At 43.7% G+C, this 23,107-nt stretch overlaps 1 protein-coding gene across 1 annotated transcript in view; it reads left to right on the top strand.

Annotated features, from left to right (window-relative positions):
- Positions 1-16,411: 16,411 nt before the first annotated feature.
- DAO (D-amino acid oxidase) overlaps positions 16,412-23,107 on the top strand; it is a 98,537-nt gene continuing 91,841 nt past the window's right edge. Inside the window, exon 1 of the mRNA XM_085859526.1 lies at positions 16,412-16,551. Coding sequence (XP_085715652.1) covers positions 16,501-16,551 — 51 coding nt within the window. The 5' untranslated portion in view covers positions 16,412-16,500. The remainder of the gene's footprint in view (positions 16,552-23,107) is intronic.

Below are 23,107 nucleotides of genomic sequence, written 5' to 3'. Positions count from 1 at the left end.
AGAAAACATTTAAACTCTCCCGAAGGTTCTCGAAGATGACATTAACAAGTAGGAACACTTCAACCAGTCGAAATGACATCCGTAACTCGTTCGATACTTATTGTAGCGTCAACAGGTCAACTAACGCGAGCTCGTCGTGGAGGGACAGTAAAATCCCGTGATGTTCCGAGCAGCTTAACGCCAGTGGAGACGTTCCGAATTGTGACGGACAATGCACAGGCAGGTCGTGAGGACAAACACGAGAACCTTAAAGCTTTTAAAGCCAGCGGGTTTATTCCCAAGCCACAATAAAAAGAACCAGGGATGGTGATCATGAGAAGATGACGGTGGGTTGGTATGGGAAAGAAGGGAATGTAATTAATAAATAATTATACACCATGTGACTAACCCATATGGCGCCACACACAGACATTTAGTCACTGACGGGAAGGGGACAAAACCGGGGGACTCTGCTCTGGTGGTAGCGGGTAGAAGGATTGGCGCGGAGTCGTCACGAGCAGGAGATGAGGGATGAGGATGTTGGGCAAGACATTGAGGGGACTGGCAGGACAACTAACAAACACAAGCGTGACGAAAATAGGCAGGCAGGATGACCTCCTTAAAACTTTCCACAGAGAAGATTCTCCCTCTCAGTCTGTTCTTCACAGAGGTCCATGGTTCTCCCCTCGTCATGTTCCCCTCAGACTCGATGGTTCTCTTCTCAGGCTCTTTCTCTCCGTCGTGTTCCCCATTGTCCTCAGATCTTCTGATCCTCTGTCTTGAACCCCCACCTGCCGAATCAGGCTCCTCCCTCTCCTGGGGCAACAAAAAACTCTGCCCCCCTCTTGCCGATCTGAGCTCCGCCCCCTCACTTGCAAAGTCTCCCAGCGTACCTGGTCGAGGTTGACATCGAGGTTATACACACAATTTCCTAAACCTTCATCCCTAATTAACGATTACCATGCACCACCCCCTGTGAGGTGCACATTCAAACAGGACAGTTCTTAAGCTCACATTTCCCTACTTATTACATCAAGATTAGCAAACTATTCGAACATGGATCATGCTTCTCAACAATCCGATTAGCTCTATGGGAATATCTTATGCTCCATGGAAGACATGTGATTTTGGGTATTGGTTACCAATACAATGAAGACAAAATTAGTCAAAGGTTAATCCCGGTAATCCACTCTACCATTTTACAAACAAAAATCTCCGTCAAATTTGGAAACAAAAATTTTTTTGGGAAACGGCCTCGGAAACAACTCGGGTTACCACTATTACAACCACTACTTCTTTAACAGCCACGATTGTCCCCGCTTTCTGGTGAGGTTTCCCAGAGAAAGTCGGCCCAATTCTTTCACGAAGCCGATGGACAGACCTGACATTCGACTTCAGGTGCCAGGAACTTGTGATTTGTTCAGGGTGTCAGCAATAACTCATCTACTTAATACCCATTTCGTCATGATAAAGTTACACCCAGGACAGGAAAGACCCCTAACTGTCACCTGGGGTGTTGTACGATTTGCACGTTCCAAGTAAAACGCCAGTTCTTAAGACACAGGATGATAAATGGCACGGAGAAATGGACACATAATACAAAAAAAGACCATGCAGATGACAAAGCAGAGAATATAAGAAAACTGCTGCACGAACATTTTACACAAAATGGCTGAACCTGGTTGAACCTCCAGCCCTTAAACACCCCGACTTGAATATTGTCGTCCTGACAATATGATAGTTTCCACTGAAACATTATCGCACAATCAGTCTAGGGCTGCATTTTCACCAAACATCTGTACCAACAACAATTGTGTTTGGCTTGTATTAGCCAGCACATTTGGGTTGACATCCACCCACAACACTTGACCAACTACCGATTTGAGATGGTGATCCGGATTACTGTGGAAGCTGGCTGAGGAGCAAGTGCTCTATTGTATGAGACCGTGTTCAGTCTTCCTCTACAGCAGTACATATCATTGTTGAATTTGGTTTAGGCCTAGGCCACTGGATGATTCCTCATCCTCAGGCTGCTCTGCTGGATGGCTGGAGGAGTCCCTCAGGATAACTTTCCCTGTTATGTCCATTTTAGCCTTTGGGTTTCCATTTCCAGCATTCGAATCACCACCAGACTCACTACAATTTTCAGTAGCCAGATCCCAAGACAAAAAAGGTGGAGGGGGGGTTAACGAGGGTAGGAAACATCATGGCTTTGGATAAGGGTTGATCTGAGATGGTGGTGAACAGCTGTCTTAAAGACCTGGATGTAAGAATAAGATTGAAAGGAATGGGGAAGTAAATTCCACAGGTGGGGAAAAAGAGGAATGAAAGAGTGGAGGTGAGCATTGATCCTGGATATTGGGAGTTTCACCAGAAGGGGGTTGATGGTGGACCGTGTGTGTGCCTTGAAGAAAGTGGGTGGGGACAAAGCACGGAAATAGCAGAGGGTGCAAGACCAGAAAGGAGGGAGGGAAGACAGAATGACCACCGACCTGTCTGCAATGGTGAAGTGATCAGCCCATAGACTCAGCTTCATCGTGGGAGATTTCAATAATCTTGAAGGCCTTGATTTCCATGGCATAAAGCTGAGGAATATGTGAGGCAGGGGAGCCAGCCCAGCGGTGAGAGCAGTGCTCTCTCAAGGTATGGAGTTTGGATAAAAGCCCTGTTGGTGGATAAGAGTTCAGGTATGCCAAGGAAGGTCTTTGTACAACATAGGATGCACAGTTGTGACTGGCTTTACAGGACCAACTTTGAAATGTGGTTTCCCCAAGAAAGATCATGGCTGATGTGAGACCAAGTAGTTTGAATGATTTAACTTACTCAAGAAAATTGTTGAGAAAGTAGATTGGAGGGTTTGCCATATGGTGTTTTCGGAGAGAGATAGTGAGAGTGCAAGATTTGTCAGGATTGAAAGACATGTTCCAAGTGTTTGACAAGCTTGTAATTTTGTCAAGGTCTGAAGAGAGGGAAGAGGCTGCAGTCCAAAAGTTCCATTTTGGTTTCATCAGACAACAAAATGTTTTCCCACATGGCTTCAGAATCTCCAGAATGTTTTTTTGCATACCTCAAATGGAACTCAAGATGGGCTTTTTTGAGTAATGGCTTCCTTCTTGCCACCCTACCATACTGGCCAGACTTGTGGAGTGCTTGGGATATTGTTATCACATGTACACAGTGACCAGTCTTTCCCATAGAGACCTGAAGCTCTTTCAAAGTTGCCATTGGCCTCTTGGTGGTCACTGTGATCAGTGTCCTCCTTACTTGGTCATCCAGTTTGGAGGGATGGACTGATCTAGGTAGGGTCATGGTGGTACCATACACCTTCCACTTCTTAACAGTTGTCTTGACTGTGCTGCAAGGGATACTCCAGGCCTTTGAAATATTTTTTATACCCAGCCCCTGATCTGTGCCTTTCCACAACTTTATCCCAGAGGTTTTTGAAAGCTCCTTTGTGCTTATAGTTGAGTCTTTGCTGTGAAATGCACAGGCACAGTTGATTTTATTCTGAAATAATCAGAATCACGACAATTTAACACAAGTGGTGGCCAATTAACTTGTGTGTGATTTTGAAGGTGATTGGTTACACCTGAGATAATTTACAATTGCTATTATAAAGGGGGGGGGGGGATGGACACTTATCCAACCATGATATTCTAATTTTGTACTTTTAATTAATTTTCTGAAATTTGTAGAATTTGTTTTTCACTTTGAAGTTGTGGGTTACGATGTGTCAATAAAGGTGGAAAATGTTTGATTTAATGCAATTTAATTCCAGGCTATGAGACATCAAAATGCGAAAATTTTGAAAGAGGGTGTAGACTTTCTATAGGCACTGTATATTTTAATATCTCACCCTAAAGATTATAAAAAAAGAACATAACTATTTCAAAATTACACCAAAAATGAATGACTGAACTCATAAACAATGATTGATAAGAGGAATGAATATAAGGAATGAGTGTGATAATACATCTCTCCTAGAAATGGAAGAGATTGATCAAATTTGGATTATGTTCCATTGAATAATGATAGATGGTATTCACAACTGTCATTTGAGAAAAAAAACATCAACACAAGATATTATATAAATATAATAATGGATTATTTAGGAATTATATCCAAACTTAGAATAAGGCATGGAGTTTCGAAAAAAAACTTGTGAAGAAATAGATGATATATTTTCTAAATATAGAAATGAATGATTTTTTTTACCTGTCTGGGAGAGCAGATAAACTTTAACAACCATAGAAGTATGCCAAATTCACTTAGATGTTTAATAGTATGTTTGAGTGGATGTGGGAAACTTGTTTGCTTTTAAAAATGCTCCTTACTCCCAACTTTTTAGATTATAATAATTTAATAATTTTCACAAAGTCATGCTTTCAACCCCAGTGTTAACTGTTCTCACCAGGGTTATGCAGGTCTTCAAAAGGAAAATATCATTGGTTTATTTAAACTTCAAAATAAACTAAAGTATTATTTATAACATTGAAAATATAATACAACTATTTTGTGATACTCAAAAATGTAAAAAGAAAACCACTCCTTCAGTATCTTGTATTCTTAGCGATAACATAGATGATATATCCTCACCCTGAGATTTGGATGAATCAAAGAAGAACCTCATTATCTTTGATAATTGGATGATGAGAGAAACTAAACGGTTACAGATAGCTACTACACTTGAGGGCGACATTCCGCTTAAAATTGTACTTATCTTCGTCAATCAAATTTTCAACTCTCTCGTCGCTCGATAAGAAATAATGCTGACATTTATTTTACTCAAGCTAAATTCCAAAGATATAAATAATTTTTGGGGGAACAATTGTTTAATATGATGTAGTGAAAGGAATTTTAGGATAATATGAAACATATGAACGGAAAATATAAATATATTGTGGTCAAACAAGATGAGATAGTAAAGGATATATTTCAAAAAAATAAAGACAGAAAATGGAAGCAGATGAAAGAGCAAGAAGGTTTAACAAACATCAAAAATTAGTTTCAAAAGTTGTTCAACAACAGGAAGACATAAAGAAGAAACGGAAATTGAACTAATGGGTGAAGAAGTGTTTGAAAGAAAACAAGAGAAATTTTTTTAACCACTTTTAAAAACTTCTCAACAAATGATCGCTGTTTCTACAATTCCTGAGATAGAAATATACTCTTCGAAAACTTCAAATGTTTAAAGATTTTGGTCAAATGATGGAGCAACAACTAGGAGATATCGGAGAATTAGAATATGACTAGACAAACCGTGAACCCGTTGGGTTCCCGTTATGACAGCGGTTGAAAAAAAAATCATTTCAAAAAAAAGAAGAAGAAGATAGCTCCAGCGAACTATACCGCTGAGGTTGTTTGCATTGATTAAATAATCCCGAAGAGTACATGACTGAATCGGGAATTGACTTTTTAATAATTTTTTTCTTGCCCGATTTTAACGAAACTTGATACTGCACACCGCAAGAGAATAGTGAGTAATGTAATGTCCGGGGAGCAGTGAGACACGGAGAGTCGTGAGGGTTGTCGTAACTGTTTATTGTGTCCCCGGATGTACACTACTACGAACCTCTAGCGGGCGCGAACAGCTATATGCATTGCAGACACGTGACTACGATCACAACTCCTCCACGCCCCCCTCAACGCTCTATGCCAATACACCAGACTCCTCCCTCCTAAAAGTATGATTATAAAATGACAATTATAAAATGACATGACACTAACCAAAAAGCATTGGCATTGCGACACAAAAAGCAACTGGTGAAAAAGAAAAACACTAATCATCCGAAAACCACAGGTTTCTCGATCCGCCCCGGGCAGATAGCACCCCCAGACGGCTCATGCTTACACGCATTCTGGCGAGGTCGAGATGACACCCCAGGCAAACCTCCCCCGGCACCATCAAATGCCCCCGGTCGACAAGTTGGCTCGTCTCCCTCAGACAGGACCGAATCAGGTAAGCACCCCGAGCCTGCAAGCCCCGCGGGCGCCAGCACGGCTGACCTTGGCGCGTCAGAGGTCTGTGCTCCCTGGCGCCTGGCACGTCTGACCTTGGCGATATCAGGGGTGGGGGTGAAGCTGAACAGCAAACCTGCCCCAGCTCCCCGCCATCAACCCGAACCAGGCAATTAGCCGGCTCCATTACCAGCTGTCCCACACCAAACTCACGCACCAGCGCCGGGCGCAACACCGCCCCTGCCACCGACCCCTTAGGTCGCAGCAAATCCAGCCGAGACTTCAACGCACGTCCATACAGACGATCAGCGCTGGCTGGACGCATAGCAATGTCATACAACAGCAGAAACATCGTCTGCGCAGAGGCAAACTTCCCTTTACGTACAGCGCGTTCCCACAGTATTCTAACATTCTATTCCAACACATTAGGCTGCAGCGAACTGTGGACTGTCATCGAAGACCGGGATCTGGAAGACCTCTTTATTTGCAATGATCGTCCGCATGTTCTTCACATCAAAGAAAGCATTGATCCCAATCAAACACATTTTGCACACACGCGAACCATCGGCATTTGCTTTTATAACGCCATGCTTAATCACTCGTGCTGCGAGAATCAAACATACAACCATTAACAAATCATGAACCACGCTGCGAGCAAGTCTCTTGGTTGTAACGACATCGAGGCGACTTGCGTGCAGGTCCTCATCTGAACGTCGAAGAGGACACCGTCGATGGTCGCGCACCGCGAACTTCTCGGATGCGACCGGTTCACTCCAATCCCCCGTTGAAATTGTCTGAACGACACAGGCGTGCACTGTATCATGAGCCGACTCCACCGCGACCTGCTTGGCGGTGACCGGTCCATTCTGGACCTGGCCCAGTGCAAACACATCAACCCGGTTGGTTGATCCAGACGAAGATGGACCCTCCGCGCAATGCAAGCGCGAGGGACCGTCGCAGCTGGCATGCACCCCGTTGCTCCGGAACCGTATATCGTAGTTGCAGGAAGCAATGAACAGACACCAATGTTGTATCGCCGCGGCCCCTGCCACCGGGACCTCACCCTCGGATCTCGAGGGAGGCCCGGGCCCAAACGGAGGTACGGGGCCCGAAGGAGGAACCTCCTCCCATCGACTCTCTAATCGGCTCGGCACGGGACGTCCAAGGCCAGTAGCTGGCGCAGTCCCGTCTAGTTGAATGCGGGCCAACCAGCTCCGACCCAAAAGGGCGCGGCCCTCCCCTCGCACCACAAACAGCGAGAGCTTGACCCGCTGACCTTGATGGGCGACCAAGACGTGTGCCCTGCCAACCGCTGGTAGCGCTTCACCGGTATACGTGTGCAATGCGAGGGTAGACCTGAAAAGGCATAGACCGGGGAGTGCACGAGCGGTGCGCTCGCTTATGATCGACACCGCCGCTCTGGTATCAACTTGAAACACGATCGGCGTTCCATTCACAAAATCTCGCACAGGTCGCAGGTCTCGACCCGGGACGTAAAAGCGTAGGTCATGCACAAAACATCGCACCGGCTGCAGGCCTCGACCCGGGACGTAAAAGCGTACGCCATGTACAACCCCTCGTACCGGCTGTATTTCCTGCTCTGGGCCACCGGGGTTGCTATGCCCAGGCTGCAGGCCGCGCTCCAGGTCGCTGGGGTCGTCCCGCACCTCGCTATCCATGACCTTAACAGCGGCCAATGACACTTGGCACACAAGCTGTAGATGTCCCTGAGTGTTCACAACGCCGTCCGACTGGCCGCGGTGCAACGCCTGGCCACGGACCGCACCGAAGACTGTGCGTGCGGTCGTGAGCTCCTGGTACATCGCGCGGACCTCCGGATCACCTGTCATGCTCTGGCCAGCGAGGGCTCGGACATCCCTCAGAGTCTGTTCGACGGCCGACGCCGCTTTGACTGTTGAGTTGAATGTAATGTCCTCGTCCTTTAGCCGTGGAATTGCTGAAACCATTTCCGAGTCTTGCAAACAAGAAATAAAACGATCTTTGAGCCTGGCCTGCCGTTCACTCGACGTGAATTTGCAGGCGACGGCGAGATGTCTTACCCGCTCGGCGAAACTCGCGATGCGCTCCCCTTGGCTCCTCGCCAGGTGATCAAACTCGTACCGCGCGAGCTGCGCTGATTTTCCCGGCGCCGTGTGCACCCAGCAATCCAATTGCTGCGGCAACGACTCAAAGTCAATGCCGAGGAAAACAGGCACTCTGCACACGTCGATCCGAAACATCTTCGTCGCCAATGTAATGTCCAGGGAGCAGTGAGACACGGAGAGTCGTGAGGGTTGTCGTAACTGTTTATTGCGTCCCCGGATGTACACTACTACGAACCTCGAGCGGGCGCGAACAGCTATACGCATTGCAGACATGTGACTACTATCACAACTCCTCCACGCCCCCCCTCAACGCTCTATGCCAATCCACCACAAGTAAGGTGGCCCTAATTTTTTTGCGCTATTGTGTACGGTTTTTGCTGTATTTTGGGAACATACACACATACATCCATACATACATGATAGTTTTAGTAATATGTAGATAGATAATGAAGGATTATTCCAACAACTGGGAAATATAAATCGACCTCCTGATTATATTCTCAAGACTATTCAGAACAATGAATAGTCCACAGATTCTAAAACCATAGCTGGTCTCATCCCAACAGATTAATCAGCACAGTTCTATCTCATTCATGAAAAGGTATTTATATTTAATGATGAACTGATGTTCTTGAGTTCTGCTTGACCAAACATTAAACTAACTCCCAGATTAATGTTTCTTCTCAGATTTTGAAACAAATTCCACGTAAGTGCCACAGTTACTTATTTTTGCTATTTTTTGCTTACATTCAACTATTCACGCATCATCAAGCAATTCTGCTTGGTTTCCATGGGAGAGCAGCACGATCTATCATTGATGGATATGCATTAGTAGATCTATTTATTTGTGCATCAAATAAATCGTCTACAATTGTACGTACTCATTACTATGAGCTCACGAAGCGAAAAGCAGGGTTAAGCAATCGATCGTATACATACATATGTCATACGTTGTACGTCGTACTTGTCTGCATTTAGTGAAGATCAAAAGCCGTTCAGTGGAGGAAATTGAAACTTTACCACATGTTACATAACCATGTGATATAGCGGTCACTCTTGAGGCCTCCATCAGCCAAAGGTCAACAAAGGCCAATTTTCTAAAATCCTCAATTTTCATCCGATTGACGAGAAATTGGAACAGGATTTTCCTATCAGGTCACTGAATTCAACCACCAACTATTTTTAAGGTCAACATAGGCCAAAATTTCAAAAGTTGTCAATTTTCATCTGATTGACAAGAAATTTGAAGAAGATTTTCATATCAGCTCACTGAATTCAACCACATATCATTTTTGAGCTCAAACTTGTCATATATTTCTGAAAAGGTCAACACGGCCCACATTTCTGAAATCCTCAATTTTCATCCGATTGACATGAAATTTGAACAGGATTTTCATATCAGGTCACTGAATACAACCACCAACTATTTTTGAGAACAACATAAGCCAAAAGGTCAACATAGGCCAACATTTCCAAAATTATCAATTTTCATCTGATTGACATGAAATTTGAAGATAATTCTTTGGGAAAATGCCAGGGACATAGAAAAGACCTATTTATATGGTATATGCCATGTGGCAAACTAGAAAAGAAGGGACGTTCTTGAGAAAAATACTAGGGGCATAGAAAAGGCCCCTTTATATGGTATGTGTGGAAAGAAGAGACATTGCACAGCTTGTAGAAAATGCCAAACAATAGAAAAGAAGGGACATTCCATTGCTTGTGGCAAATGCCAGATAATAAAAAAATATGGCACACTCAAAAAATCTCGTGTGCATGCTGAACTACCCCATGTGTTCTTCGGAGGAGCCAAGTATTGCTCAAGAAAAGTTCATATAAAGGGGCGCCCTACAAACATAGGTTAAATCCTGTTATTATGTAAAGTTTTTTGTGTACCTTGAAAACGAAAATACGTAAAGGCCCAGTCACACATTGACGTTTTAGCCAGCTTATGCCGATTTTTGGAAAATTTGTGTAAAACGCTGGTACACGTCGAATACGTTATGGGTAAGTTTTGATAACATTGAGAGCACGCTGAAAAACACTGCCATACGTCATAGTACGCTGGCTTTAAACGTTGTACTTTTCGGTTGTCCAAAAATTTTCCATGCTTGAAATTTTAAGACTTATGCCAGCGTATGACTCACACGTTCCGCATAACGCTGGCCATAAGTTGTAGCCACGTTACGCGATCGTTGACACACGTCGACACACGTTAATTGTAAGTTACTCATAAGTCGAAACACGTCGAGGTAATGTTTAGCGTACCCGAAACTTATTTCTCACCTATGAGTAACGTGTTGTGGGCACGTTACGCGATCGTTGACACACGTCGACACACGTTACTTGTAAGGTACTCATAAGTCGAAACACGTCAAGGTAATGGTTAGCGTCAGTGTTCCAGACTCCCTGGGGTTTTTTTTTTCTTCTTCTTCGGTATGACAGTGATGTCGACACTTCGATTTCTAGTGTGGTTATAATATAATATAATTAAAAGGCTGCCGCTCAACGATTTAAATCATAACCGCACTAGAAATCGAAGTGTCGACATCACCGTCATACCGAAGAAAAATAAAATAAAATAAACGGGGAGTCTGGAACACTGACGTTAACCATTACCTTGACGTGTTTCGACTTATGAGCACCTTACAAGTAACTTTTGTCGACGTGTGCCAACATTCACATATCGTGCGTACAACTTATTCCCATCGCATGCGGAACGCGTGTCATACGGCAAGTACGTCGTAAAATGTTTAACACGTTTATAATTACAAGACGTACTCCACTTAATACGACGTATGATAGCGTACTTTAGCATTTTATTCACGCATACCAAACTTACCCATACCGTATTTGACGTGCACCAGCGTTTTAGACACATTTTTCAGAGGTCGGCATACGCTGGCAAGATCGCCAAGGTGTGACTGCGATGTTGACACTTCCATTTCTGCGGCAGTTATGATTTGAATCGTTGTGCGTCAGCCTTTTAATAGGCTACGCCACGTGATCGTCGGTGATACGTGCAGCGCGCTATGCATAAGTTAGACTATCGTTGGGCATAGGTTGTGAAGGCCGCCAACAGGTTCAGCATTCGTTGGTATAAGTTAGCTATAACACAACGAAACGTTCTATGTCCGTTACTAATATGTTATGCATACGACCAACTCGTTATGAATACGTCCGAATCTTTAAAAAAAACATCAAAAGTTCAACGTAAGCCAGCGTTTTACATGCATTTTAATACGTTGCCATTGCTGGCTAAAACGTCAAGGTGTGACTGAGCCTTTAGATAATGTGCATGTGTGTGATTAATTTGTTTAGAAAATTGATGCCCCTTTATATGAACTTTTCTCGAGCATTACTTGTCATTACTTGTCAGTACGGGTCCTCACCGAACGCAAACAAGAGTTTCAGCGGGGGATGCTTGCAGCCTATGTTGATCTCTGTAAAGCATTCACTTCAGTGAATCAGGATGCCCTCTGGAGGATTCATATTCTTCGTGAGGTGCCACCAAAACTGGTCAATCTGATATCTGAACTCTACTCTGGTACTGAGAGTGCTGTGAGATGTGGTGATACAATCTCTGAAATATATCCAGTTTTACTGGTGTTCGTCCGGTGTGTGTACTGGCCCCCACACTTTTCAGCACTTGTATGAACTGTATTCTAGGGAGGATGTCGGAGAGATCAAGCTGCGGTGCATCATTTGGGAATGACAAGATCTCTAACCTTGATTTCGCAGATGATGCAGTTATTTTTGCGGAGACACTGGATATTCTTTTAGGGGCCTTCAAGGTGCTGAATGAGGAGTCAGAGCTGCAGGGATTACAGGTTTCTTGGGTCAAAACCAAGATCCAGGCTTTCAATGACATCTTGGATGCTGCTATCTTGTCTGTACCCGTTTGTGGAGAGGATGTTGAGGTCGTGGAGAGATTCACTTACCTTGGCAGTGATATTCATGTCTCTGCTGGCTGTGAGCCAGAGGTCAATAGATGTCTGGGTCGGGCCTGAGGAGTCACGGATTCACTGGATAATGGGGTGTGGCGCTGCCGGCACCTGTGTGGAAGGACGAAAGTCCGAGTCTTCAGGTCCTTGGTGCTTCCAGTCTTGCTCTGTGGATGTGAGACTTGGACTCTGACCAAGGATCTGAGATAGTGACTGAATTCCTTTGGTACTAGGTCTCTTTGGAAAATCCTTGGCTATTGCTGGTTGGACTTTGTGTCCAATGAGCGGTTGATGAGAGACTCAAATTGGATTTGTTACCTGCATCATCCGTGAGCATCAGCTGTGGCTGTATGGACACGTGGCTCGTTTTTCTAACGCTGATCCTGCTCACCAGATTCTCTCAGCGAGGGAGCCTCATCAGTGGAGAAGGCCAATGGGCCGACCACATGCATCGTGATTGCGACAGGCTGATCAGCATCTCAAAGAGATGGGGATGGGCCAGGCATCTGCCTGGGAGATGGCTAGATGGAGGCCCCTGGAGTACTGAGGGAAAGTGGATGCAGCGATGTGCTGCTCCAGTGCATGCTCCCATACCTGACCTGACTACTCACGATTAAACTAATGCCAGTGTGGAAATTTAAACGAGAAAGTGCAGACAAATAAACCATCGAGGAAGAAGGAAAAGATTATGTTGTTGCTGATGCTGGTATAATCAACTTTGGTTGAGGCTTTTCAATTTTTTCCAAAATAAATATAGAAGAGAGTGAAGGCATTGATAAAGATACTTCATGTTTTACAAACTATGATTCAAATATATACTTTGAAAGCTAAAAAGGTTATTTTACTCTGAAAGAGTTGACTTATGGAATTTCTTATCAATAAATAAATATAATGGTTTCAAACATGGTTTATTGTCTTAAATGTAAAAATAAAACTGATACTAAAAATATTTTATACGTGATAAGTAAAAATAATAGTTATACAAAAGGGGACGTGTTAGTTATGTTGATCTAAAAAGCTGGAATTTGTCTCCAGACATAAAACTGGTGGTGAAATTTTTTATCAGGAAGTAAATGCATAACAACTGGGATTTCATTGGAATTACACTTTCCAGGGACATTGTTTCTGTGGACTGGGAACAAATCAAATGGAAGACAAAGAAGGAACCCGAAGAAGTAAAGAACAAAGATGGAGTCATTAGGAGGAACCTGGATATGATTCGGGTTTCAGCCGCCACTCCACTACCATCAAACCCATCCAGACACAGCCAATCAAAGTGATCCTTAAAGAAAAAAATCTGCAAGAATTTACTTCTCCTGAGAGATACAGATAATGAAAGAGAGTAATACAGAGTAAAAGAGCTGAAAAATAAAAGAAAAAGTAAGAATTAGAATGAATAAAGATAATTGTGAAAAAAGTGAAAAGAAATGTGAAAGGAACAAAGAACAAAGATGTCGGGAAGAACCTGGACAGATAGATTTCAACAGTTACTCCCCAGGCTCAAACACATCAACACGTATCAGCTACTAAATTTGGATAAAAGACGAGATGAAGCTGACAATCCGAAACCGTGAAGCAGATCTATAAGCAAGGTTGATGAAGTGTGTGTGAAACACGATATTGATTATGGGGAATAGCACAAAACCAGATGAAAAACATGAAGCTGAAAGAGAAATATTATATATAATCTATCTTTGATACAAAACTGAACGTTGAGAGAAAAGGTGGAGAGGTTAGTCGTAAAAAAGTTGATTGGTGCTAAATGAAAATTAGGGCTTGGTAATCCTACCTCAAGAACTGGTTTATAAAACTAATCAGCTCTGATGATGTCATTAAAACTGGGGAATCTTTAATTAAAACTGATCTATAATTAATTCAAAGCATTGTAGATGATTCGAATAATACAGTTCATTCCACAACAAATGCAAAACCATCAGAAACATTTGCAAAATTAGAATACACAAAGGAGATTAACTTGAAAAAAAAACCAAAACTTAAAGTTGGTGATAATGTTCGAATCCACAGGTAGAAAAAACACCTTGAGAAAAGTTATACTAAACGATGGAGAGGTGCTTTTTTAAATTGTTGGTGTATCAGACACAGTTCCTTGGACTTAAAAATTGTATGATATGAATGAGAAGAAATCTTGGGTTCATTTCATTCACAGGAACTTCAGAAAACAAAATAAATAAATAATGTCCCCATAACTCAAAGCCAGACCTCAGCATATTAAGCCCTTAGAGTTTGGTGAAGCACCAACCGATTGGCTTAATCTCCTCTCCCTGTCAAGGCTGGAGTGCCTCCAAGACAGTGTTCTCGGCCCAGTCCTATTCCGAATCTTCATCAACGACCTCTCTGACTCTGGAAAATCCCCGTTATCTATTTGCTGTTGACTCCACCCTCGACCATGAGATCCATCATCCTTCAGACAGGCAAAGCTGCAGCCTCTTTCCTCTCTTCAGACCTTGACAAAATCACAAGCTCATCAAACACTTGGAATATGTCTCAATCCTGAACAATCTCATATTCTCACTCTCCTCCCCGATTGCACCGTATGGGCATACTCTTCCATGTGCATTCTTAACAATCCTCTGAAAGAAATTCAGTCACTCAAATTCCTGGGTCACACTTTCAGCAATGATTTTTCTTGGGCAAACCACTTTTTCAAATATGGCCTCCAATGTCAGCCACCGACTTGGCATCATTTGTCATACAAGGTCTTTCCTTGGCCAATAAAAACTTTTGACAACATACAAGGCCTTCATTCACAGCTTAAGGGAGTACTGCTTTTCCTTTTGGGCTCTGCCTCACATCTTGCCCTTCTTGATGTCATGGAATGCAAGACTCTCAAAAATCATTGGGATCTCCCGCGATGAAGCTCTATGTCGAGGCTTGTTGCTTTCAGATTGCAGACACACTCTTGGTGGCCTCTGCATTCTACTGCATCCTTTTTGATCTACCATCTCTACCATCTCTTGGTTCCAACCTCCTAGGTTTCTTCATAGCACATATGGTCTGCCAGTAATCCTCTTTTTGTGAAACTCCCTAAATCCTGGCTCACTGCTCACTTCCACTCATTTGTTTCTCTTTTCTCTCACCTGTGGATTTAACTTCCCCAGTTTGTTGAGTCCCATTCTTCCGTTCAGGGTATCAAGACAGCTGTTCATACCCCATCCATAATAATCTCTTCTACCCCAAATTACCCCATTCCCAAGCAATCTCATTTTCCAGTTTGTTGTGATTTCCCCCTTCCACCTCACCACTTATTGTTTGTTAGCTGTCGGTTGATTTGTTACCTCTACCACTGAAGTTGGACAGAACTTATGTTTTCACCCCCGTCTGTCTGTTTGTCTGTGAGTATCATTTGGGATATCTCAATATTTTTGTGAGGATATCTCAAAAAGCTATGGACGGATTCCGACGAGACTTGTTGGACAGATTGGGTGTGTGACAAGGAAGAATTGATAAGATTTTGGTGAATATCCGAATCCGGATCCAGATCAGAGAATTTTTAATCGATTCTTCACCATTGAGAGATGGTGCGAAAAACGAGATATAGCATGATAAGATGTTTCAAAAGGTTGTGGACGAGTTATGACAAAACTTGGATGAGTTCGTTAGTTCGTTAGATTCTTTTTGTTAGCTGACAAGCACAAGCCGATTTGATTTTGGTGAAGGTCTAAATGCAGAACCTGCCTATCAGTGTGATACAAAACGTAAACTGTTCATCAGCTTGGTGGAGGTATGTACTCTATTGAGTGCCCTTCTAATTCAGCTTGTGTGCAGCTTGTTGACCCCCATGTGACCTTCTGCCTCTCGCTTCTATTCTGCCGTTGGTGTTTCTCCCTTGCCATTTTGTTCCCTTCCATTCTGCTCTAGCTATTCCACGGGCCTCGATCAAGCATGTATATTAAAATTAAAATTAATTTTTTTTTTCCTTTTGGGGGATTTAGTCGTGATTTTTTTTCACCTCATACAAAAAAGGGGGTTTGGGGGTCCAGACTCCCAGAACCCTCCCTTGAAATCCACCTATGTCGAACTACCAAAAGTCCTGCTAATATCCCTATACCCTTCTACATCCAATGCTGCAAGGTATCTATCTTGTACATAATTCCAATTTAAAGTTATCTACTGTTTCTGCTGCCACTACCTTCCCAGGGAGACCATTCCACGTATCAACTACTCTAAGTGAAAGACCCCTACCTTACTACCGTCTTAACTCTCTCGTTTACTCTTAGGTTATGGCCCCTGATCCTATCATTGTCATACTCTGCTGAATAAATAATCTGCGCATGTTTTGTTATGATAAACATCTCCATCATATCCCCTCGTAACAGCCTCCTTTCTCATGTACTAGCAGGGTACCCATCTCTGACGAGTTCATAGATGTCTCACCTCGAATGAGCGTTTTTTCGATTGTGGATTGGTCGTGCGAGTAACTTATATAATCCCTCGAAGCCTCTTTAAGGGAGGAAGCCTGGTGTCGCAATAAGCAGTTGGTGCCAAGTGGGAGCATGACATGTGGGTTTATTGCTTCACTATTGAGAATGGCAGAGGCACTCGAGGTTAGTGGTCATGTTTGTGTTGGCTTTTCAGGTGTAAATCGCTTTAGCTGTTGTCATACATTGTTCGAATAGTGCTCTGTTTGATAGAGAGGGAAACAGACTTCATCTTATTGCTGAAAGTATTTGTTGTATCTACAGCGTTTCATTTATTTAATTTTAGTGCAAATGCAGAGATGAAAACTTGACTGCACTGATACAACCAGTATCGTTTCCACCTCTCTGAGTGTAGACTAACTGTGTGTTTAAGTTAGTTTTCACATGAAGTATATGCTTAAACAAACTATTTTTGAACTTGGTGCATTGCATTGGTTGAATAAATCCGCACTTTGGATTTCTTTTCATGCTGAACTAACTGGTGACTGATAAATGCAATCCAAGAATATGATAACAACTTGTCCGAATCAAAGTTCATGCACAGTCTGCATGTTTGCTCATTGCTGGTTAATTCAGATGGGCACGTGGTCTTTTTCTGGATTTTCGCTTCTCGCTCTGTACAGTATGCATAATGTACAATGTTATAGTATCCTTGATATGCATTGAGATTATAGTTTGGTTGATGTAGCAAACGCAAACAAAATATCGAATACAGCATACTGACAAACATTTAACTAGAAAGACCAATAAAAGATAACAGACCCTCGCCAGGACTTGCTTGGTGTGGTTTTATTGGACATACTCACATTCTAATTGCACATAATTTATAAACGTACTCACATTCTAATTGTACATATTTTATAGATGTACTCACATTCTAATTGTACATATTTTATAGACATACTCACATTCTAATTTGACATATTTTACAGACATACTCACATTCGAATAGTACATACTTTATTGAGGTAGTCACATTTTAATTGTACATACTTTATAGACGTACTCACATTTTAATTGTACATACTTTATAGACATACTCACATTCAAATAGTACATACTTTATAGACGTACTCACATTATAATTGTACATTCTTTACAGACGTACTCACATTCAAATAGTACATACTTCATAGGCATACTCACATTATAATAGTACATACTTTATCGACATACTCACATTCTAATAGTACATACTTTATCGACATACTCACATTCTAATAGTACATACTTTCTCGACATACTCACATTCTAATAGTACATACTTTATCGACATACTCACATTCTAATTGCACATATTTTAGAGATGTACTCACATTTTAATAGTACATATTTTAAAGACGTATTCACATTCTAAAGTACATACTTTATAGACGTATTCACATTCTAATAGTACATACTTTATAGACGTACACACATTCTAATAGTACATACTTTAAAGACGTACTCACATTCTAATAGTACATACTTTATAGATGTACTCACATTCTCATGGAAAAGGCTAAGTTGAGTAATTCCATTCAAGTCTGGTGTTGGCTTCGTGGTTAAGGTGACTGGTTTGGGATCTTAGGATCCTAATTTTAAGCTGTGTTTGCCACTGAATGAACTAAATTAACACCAGGTGGGTTTGACTTTGTCTGTCATCCTTCCAATGTTGGTGAAATTTTAGTTCTCTCATCCCCTCTTCCTGTCCAGGCTGGAGTTCCTCAAGGCAGCGTTCTGGGCCCTGTTCTTTTTCTGGTTTTCATCAATGATCTCTCTGACTCTGAAAAATCCTCTTTATCTCTTTGCTGATGACTCCACTCTCTGCCAGACCATCTGTCATCCCTCAGACCAGCAAGGAGCAGCTTCTTCACTCTCTGCAGATCTGGATAACATCACGAACTGGTTCAACACATGGAACATGTCTTTCAATCCTGGCAAATCTCACACTTTCACTATGTCTCTCCGAAAGGACCGTCTGGAACCCCCCCCCCCATCCCACCCATTTACTTTTTCAACAATCCTATTGAAGAAGTCCTTTTATTCAAGCTTCTGTGTCTCACTATCTGCCATGATCTTACCTGGGAAAGCCACATTTCCAAACTGTCCTCCAAAGCCAGTCGCCGACTGGGACTCCTCTGTTGTGCAAAGTCCTTCCTCGGCACACCTGAGCTCCTGACCACATACAAAGCTTTCATCCACAGTCTGATGGAGTACTGCTCTCCCCTCTGGGCTGGTGCTCCTGCCTCACCTTTTTTGGCTTCACGTTGTGGAAACCAAGGCATTTAGGATCAATGGTATCTCCCACGATGAGGCTTAGCCTTCGGGCCTCTCACTCTCTCACCGGAGACAGGTGAGTAGTCTTTCTGTCTTCTACCGTCTCCTCTCCAGCCTCGACCACCCCCCCCCAACCTTGCTATGTTTAGGATCTGCCCCCCTCCCATATTTCAGCTGGTCACTCAATGTCCACCAGTAACCCCCTTCTGGTAAAAACTACCAAAATCAAGAATCACTGCTCACCTTCACTCTTTCATTCCTCTTTTTCCCGCCTTTGGAACAAACTTCCACACTCTCTTCAATCCCACTCTTCCCTCCAGGTCTTCAAACAGCTGTACACCACCATTTCTTATCTTCCCCCATCCAAAACCATGATCTTTTCTACCCCTGCTAATCCACCCCAAACCTACCCCTTTCAAATTTCCTGCTTTCCTTCCTGAAAATCCCTGTAATGTCTATCTTGTTTGGACACTATAGGGACTTTCAGGTCTTTCCTTGTGTACCCCGCCCCCTCCCTCTCAGTTCCACAGATCCCCTAATGTCTGTGTTCCACACTGTTTTTTCCTTCTCTCTCCCACTCCTCTTATCTCCTGCTCCCCTTGTTATACGTTCTGTGTGTTAGCTCTCAAAAAGCCTCGACAGTGCATACAAATATATATATAGTTTTTTTTTTAATGAGTACCAGTGTACTGGTATCGGGGCACTGCATCAGTGGCATCGCTGTGCCTCAACAAAATGATTGCTACTTGGCAACCAAGCTGCCGTATGCAAGAAGAAGTGGTTGTATTGATTTTCACAACTGCTTTGACTTTAATAGTCATCGTTCTATCTGAGTCAGAGTGGCTGTATCCATTACAAAATGTGCTTCTAATTTAACAGTTACAGTTCATTGTCCATTTCCAATATCAACAGTTCTTCAGGTCCATAATGTTCAAACATTGGTCATGAGTGGGATTTTCCCTTCCAACTCTTTCACCACTTCTCACAGCAATTCATATTTGTCATTTGCTACTCTTCTTCGAGTGTTTGCCTTAGACAAATAGCCAAAACTATGCAGCTGCTCTGTTTTTTCAGATGATGCATCAGTGTCCTTCATCAGTAGGTCTACATCACCCCCCAGCTGGGCTTGACAGGAGGGCCTAGAGCTATGCACACGAAGCTGTCTAGCCTGGGTTTGAATCCCAACCCAGCTATCAACTGTCATCAATGTCTTTCACAGGCAAGGTGATCCAATATGTGTGCAGTCCCTCGGATTGATGTTAAACAGGTATCCTGTCTGCCAGCATTCGTTGGTTTTGTTAAATATCCCACTGTGCCCTTCATGAAGAGTTGGCAAGCTATTTCTGTGCCCATGACCAAATTACAAATTCCTACCCTAACCAGCAGAGAACAGTCATACACACAGCCAATGATGCTCCCCCACAGCCTTGTGCTGCATACAAACAAAGAAGACGACTCCCAAGCTGTTTGCTCTTTTTCTTCAGCACCTCAACCTCTTTCTCAACAAGCTTTCTTTTTCAGATGTTCTAGTCTTCTCTTTCTCCTTATTTTTGTCAGATGGACATGATACTACTGTCTACCCTGCTGGTATGAGGTTAATAGCTCCTTAGTTGTGATAACGTTTCCTAAGCTTCCAACATTGTCAATGTGATCTCTGATGACTCTTAGAATCTCAAGTAGTTGCTCCAGGCTAATGCTACCATTGAAAGAAAGCATGGCATTTGAAGTAAGAAAGGACCTGTATCAACATTACACTGGTGTTTACGTCACCCTCCACATGCTTTCTTGCTCCAGCCACACTGTTGCCTGCACTTGCTCCAACCATACCATTGGCCTACACTCGCCCCAGCCTCGCCCCTGCCTGCACACATTCCACCCTCACCGCTGCCTGCATGCACTCCACCCTCACCCCTGCCTGCATGCACTCCACCCTCACCCCTGCCTGCATGCACTCCACCCTCACCACTGCCTGCATGCACTCCACCCTCACCCCTGCCTGCATGCACTCCACCCTCACCCCTGCCTGCATGCACTCCACCCTCACCTCTGCCTGCATGCACGCCACCCTCATCCCTGCCTGCATGCACTCCACCCTCACCCCTGCCTGCATACACCCCACCCTCCCCCCAGCCAGCATGCACCCCACCCTCACCCCTGCCTGCATGCACTCCACCCTCACCCCTGCCTGCATGCACTCCACCCTCACCACCCCTGCCTGCATGCACTCCACCCTCACCCCTGCCTGCATGCACTCCACCCTCACCCCTGCCTGCATGCACTCCACCCTCATCCCTGCCTGCATGCACTCCACCCTCACCCCTGCCTGCATGCACTCCACCCTCACCCCTGCCTGCATGCACTCCACCCTCACCCCTGCCTGCATGCACTCCACCCTCACCCCTGCCTGCATGCACTCCACCCTCATCCCTGCCTGTACACGCTCCAGTCTCGCCCCTGCCTGCACGCGCTCCAGTATCACTCCTGCCTGCTCACACTCCAGCCTCACCCCTGTCTGCACACACTCCAGGTTCACCCCTGCCTGCACTCTCTCCATCCGGGCCACTGCCTGCACTCGCCATTTCTACACATTGCTTACTGACTTCCTATACTTTCGGAGCAAACCCGTAGCTCTCAAAGGGATCCTCTCACCTCGTCCCTCTGTCAAGGCTGGAGTGCCCCAAAGCAGTGTCTCAGCCCAGTCCTATTCCAATTCTTAATCAACGATCTTTCTGACTCTCTGGAAAATCCTCTGTCTGCTGATGACAACCTTCCACCAAAACATATCCTTCAGGTAGGCAGGCAGCAGCCTTTTCCCTCTCCACAGACCTTCATATAATCATGAGCTGGTCGAACACTTTGAATGCCTTTCAATCCTGACAAATCTCACGCTCTCACTGTCTCTCCGGAAAAAAAAAACCTTCTGGTGAATCCTGCATCCAGGTGAAACTCCTAAAATCCAAACATTACTTCCCTCCATTCATTCGTTCCTCTTTTTTTCCCACCTGGAGAAGCAACTTCCAGTCTCATCAATCTCATTCTTCCCTCCAGGAATTCAAGAGAGTTATTCACCACCATCTCAGGTCATCCCCATCCATAACCATGATATTTTGTACCCACATTAACCTTCCAAGAGCCTATCTCTTTATAATTTTCCAATTTTTCCTTCCAAGTCTGTGATGGAGTTTTTGCAGCTGCATCCATCTTGTTCACCCTGTGTGTCCTCCCCTTGCTCTCATTCTTTCCCACGTTCCTTATTTTTACAAGTATCCTTCTATTTTGTCCCTCAACCCTGCAGTTGTGTGTGCCCCCCAGCCCCCTTCTTTCTTTCTGTTGTTAGTTTCATTTTGTTGTGTCCTGGTCCGTTCTGTGCTCTATCTCCTCCATGAGTCTTGGCACTGTACACAAAAAAAAACCAAAACAAATACGCCTGTAATTTTAAAAAAACATTTGGAACCTAAGAAGTTAGGCATCTTTAAAAAAGACATTGTTATGACTTGTTCAAACATGGATAGAACTGTAAAAGATGCAATGGAGCAATTTATTATTTACTTCGTAAATAGTAGAGAGACTTGGGAGGAAAGAGACTACAAAAGATGACGGAACATGATCCAGTAAAGAAGTTGTTTTCTCCAGTAATTTATTGGACTACATCGAAAGTAAAAGATGAGAAATTATCCAAACAGAAAGAAATCCTCTTTATCTCTTTGCTGATGACTCCACTCTCTGCTATACCATCTGTCATCTCTCAGACCGGCAAGCATCAGCCTCTTCACTCTCTGCAGATCTGGATAAAATCACAAACTGGTCCAAAACATGGAACATGTCTTTCAACCCTGACAAATCTCACACTCTCACTATGTCTCTCCGAAAGGACAATCTGGAACTCTCACCCCCCGCCCCCCACACTCCCTCCATCTACTTTCTCAACAATCCTCTTGAAGAAGTCCTTTCGTTCAATCTTCTGGGTCTCACTATCTGCCATGATTTTTCCTGGGAAAGCCACATTTCCAACCTGGCCTCCAAAGCCAGTCACCAACTGGGCATCCTCCATCATGCAAAGTCCTTCCTTGGTACACCTGAGCTCTTGACCACGTATAAAGCTTTCATTTGCAGCCTAATGGAGTACTGCTCTTCCCTCTGGGCTGGTGCTCCCGCCTCTCATCTTTCTCGGCTTCATGCTGTGGAAACCAAGGCTTTTAGGATCATTGGTAAAAACCCCACAGTAAACGAGGGGGGGCAGAGAACAAGCACCAGAGAGCCCCACAGTAAACGAGTGCTTAGCTCTGAAGAAGTGAATTGTGCAAGAACTTGCACAGACGGCACATGTTTACAGACGAATGTGTACCATGCAGTGGTGTAATGCCAAATTGTGAGCCCCGAAATAATGTTGGCTGCGACGTCATCACCAGATCTCCTATCACAT

This window comes from Eptatretus burgeri, chromosome 16 (genome assembly GCF_056783735.1).
Source record: "Eptatretus burgeri isolate ZD-2024b chromosome 16, Ebu_testis_v1, whole genome shotgun sequence".
NCBI classification, from domain to species: Eukaryota; Metazoa; Chordata; class Myxini; order Myxiniformes; family Myxinidae; genus Eptatretus; species Eptatretus burgeri.
This window is presented reverse-complemented; position numbering and strand designations above follow the sequence as displayed.